General features: G+C 63.2%; 2 protein-coding genes across 2 annotated transcripts in view; one reads left to right on the forward strand and one right to left on the reverse strand.

Annotated features, from left to right (window-relative positions):
- MMS19 (MMS19 nucleotide excision repair homolog (S. cerevisiae)) overlaps positions 1–594 on the forward strand; it is an 11,531-nt gene extending 10,937 nt beyond the window's left edge. The window contains 4 exon segments of the mRNA XM_009575253.1: positions 5–118; positions 205–264; positions 388–488; positions 567–594. Coding sequence (XP_009573548.1) covers positions 5–118; positions 205–264; positions 388–488; positions 567–594 — 303 coding nt within the window.
- Positions 595–1,524: 930 nt separating this feature from the next.
- The window catches only part of ZDHHC16 (zinc finger, DHHC-type containing 16), a 4,109-nt gene continuing 2,805 nt past the window's right edge, over positions 1,525–2,828 (reverse strand). Inside the window, exons 7-10 of the mRNA XM_009575254.1 lie at positions 2,601–2,686; positions 2,170–2,293; positions 2,025–2,095; positions 1,525–1,639 (exon numbers count right to left, since the gene is read on the reverse strand). Of these exons, the coding sequence (XP_009573549.1) occupies positions 1,525–1,639; positions 2,025–2,095; positions 2,170–2,293; positions 2,601–2,686 (396 nt within the window). The remainder of the gene's footprint in view (positions 1,640–2,024; positions 2,096–2,169; positions 2,294–2,600; positions 2,687–2,828) is intronic.

Raw genomic sequence — 2,828 nt, forward strand, 5'->3', positions numbered from 1 at the left:
GCAGCTCTCCACGCTGGGCTGCCTCCAACCGCTGCTGCTCGAAGCTCCCCAGATCATGAGCCTGCACGTCGACACACTGGTCACCAAGTTCCTCAGCCTCACCTCCAGTCCCACCATGGTGCGTGTGCCCCCTCCTTCCACCCTCACACCCCTCTCCTCCACCCCTGCCCCTTCCGCTGCCCTCGCCCCGTCTGTCTGTTCCAGGCTGTCCGAATTGCCGCCCTGCGCTGTGCCCATGCACTTACCAGCCTGCCCACAACAGTGGTAAGTGCCCTGCGTCGTCCGTCTGCCTGCCTCTGCATATAGAGGGGCAAGGGTGTCCCAAACCTCCTCCTGGGAGTCAGCCAGCACCCAGGTCTCTTACCAAGAGCCCTTTCTGTCCTAAAGCTGCTCCCGTACAAGGCCCGAGTTATCCGGGCACTGGCCAAGCCTTTGGATGATAAGAAGAGGCTGGTGCGGAAGGAAGCGGTGGCAGCACGGGGGGAATGGTGAGTGCATGTGGCTGGAGCTGCTGGGGCGCTGGCTTGTTGGGGACATGGCTGATGGCACCATCTCTGCCCCCACAGGTTCCTGCTGGGGAGCCCGGGCAGGTGAGCGCCCTGCGTTCCCTCCCTGTGCTGACCGACAATCTGACCGGGCCCCCGCTAACCCGCCAAGCCATCCAATGATGCCACGGACCCCCCTCGGAGCCCAGTAATGCCCCGAGTGCCGGGGCTGGAGCATGGGGGCCGGCAGACAGCACCCCTCTGCAGCACCTTCCTGGCACCCCCGCCCTCTCTTCCCGGCACCTGCAGGAGGGAAGGAGCTGTGCCGCTCGTGGCTTGTCCAGCCTCTGCTGCAGCCAGGGGCAGTGGTGGGCAGAAACCGCATGGACAGAATCGCCACGTGTGAGTGCAGAGGGCAGGCCTGTGCACGCGCGTGCGGTGTGTGGCAACCCACATGCCAGAGGAATAAATATATCTGTTTTTGGTAATGCTGCAGTGGGTCTCTGTGCAGCCCAGGCTGCGACTCCAGTGCCCTTCCACATTTTGAGCAGCTAAAGGTGCTACTGGTTACAGGCCCTTAATCCTCTTTCCACGCTGGGGAATCATGGGTGTCCCTCTCCTCCCCTGCCCCCAGAAGTCTGCACCGCCCATCAGGGAAAAGAGCCAGACTCCCTTAAAAAAAAAAAAAAACATTTATTGGATGGTCTTAAAAAGGCTCCCTGGGGAGTGCTTGGGGAGCAGGGGTGCCATCCTCTGTGCCCAGCCCTGCCCGAGAGCTGAGCTGAGCCGCGTGCTGGCCTGTTCCTGTGCTAGCGGGGAGCAGCAGCTCTGCCGCCTTTCCCCCGGGGCTGGAGCCGAGAGAGCAGGCGTCCAGGCACTGACACTGTCCAAGCGGTTTCCCGTGGCTCTGGCTCCAGTCAGCAGTGTGTGCCAGCACCCCCTTTCCACCAGGCGCTTGAGCCAAAGGGAGCCGCGGTGGCAGAGTGGGTCCCCTGTGCGCTCCCCTGCCTGCGGGGAGGACGTCTGCAGCACCTGGGCCTCAGATGGCCAGGAGCGGCGTGCGCTGCTCAGTCACACAGGGAGGCAGGTCCCAGCTCAGGCCCGTCCCGTGGGGCAGGTGAGGAGAGGGCAGCAGGACACGGGTGAGCCAGTGCCTGTGGGGAGAGGAGTGAGGCCACAGCAAAAAGCTGAAGTCTCAGTGCTTCTCAGCTCTGCAGAGCCAAGGCAGGGCTGTGAGCCCGTGTCCCCGAGGTGCCAGCCGGTCCCCCCGGCCTGCCACAATGGCTGAGCTCCTCAGCCAGGACTCTCTCGGCAAAGGGGTGCTGGGTAGGCCAGAGCTTGCCACCGGGCAGGGCTGAGGAGCCACAAGGCAGCTCATGCCTGAGTCCTCTCTGCCTTGCAAAGCCCAGAGCAGCCCACAGCATGGGATGCTCGCTGTCCTGCTCTGCCCCAGCTGCCCAAGGAGAGCACCAGTGTCCCAGCACCCCCACCGCTGCTGAGCCACCACCTTCCCAGGCAGGGGCTTCCCTGGGGCTTTACCTTGGCATGTCCACGCCCAAGAACACCTTCCAGTTATCCCAGCTGCCATAACTGTAGGGGTTCCTGAAGACCTGCAGGCCGGGGAGACACACATCGCATCCGGCTCTGCCCCGGCCAGCCTTCCTGCTCTGCAGGCTGCGCTCACCTTGCCCTTCTTCTGCAGTCTCTGCCTCTCCTTCTTGTTGATGTGCCGCTCGATGCTGGTTTCCCCACGGGTGATGAGGGCGGCGTGCCACAGCGTGAGGGCACCCAGGGCCAACGCAACTGAGCTAGGGACAGCAAGGGACAACACAGGTTGCAAACAGGTCTCCCTTCCCTGGTGCCGCAGCTGTGGGGGGCTGAGGCTGCCTCCCTGCACCCACAACTGCGTAGGTGGGTGGGGTGGGCTGGTCTAATCCCCTGTGACAGAGCACCGAAATCTCTCCCCTGTGGCCCAAGAGCTGACAGGGCAGGGACATCTGTGCTAGAGCAAGCCAGCCCAGCCCCGGGGAGGCAGAGGGTGAGCAATGTCACAGGTCAGAGGACTGCACGCTGCTTCCCCCAGCACCCTCGCTCCCAGCCCCTGGGACCCGTTACCTGCACAGGACCCAGAGGTAGACCACGCTCTTGTGGAAAGCTCGCTGGTGGAAGGAGAAGGTGGGCGGTGGGGTCTGGTAATATGTCTGAAAAAGGACCAGAGGGGGATAGGATTACCCAAGCTGCTTTATAGCTTGAAGCCAGACAGGGGGGACTGCTGCACCCCTCACTGATGCAGAACTCGGACAGCCAGGAAGGACTGGGGCTAGACAACACCAAACAGCCATG

This window comes from Fulmarus glacialis, unplaced genomic scaffold, assembly GCF_000690835.1.
Source record: "Fulmarus glacialis isolate BGI_N327 unplaced genomic scaffold, ASM69083v1 scaffold18043, whole genome shotgun sequence".
In the NCBI taxonomy this organism is placed as follows: domain Eukaryota; kingdom Metazoa; phylum Chordata; class Aves; order Procellariiformes; family Procellariidae; genus Fulmarus; species Fulmarus glacialis.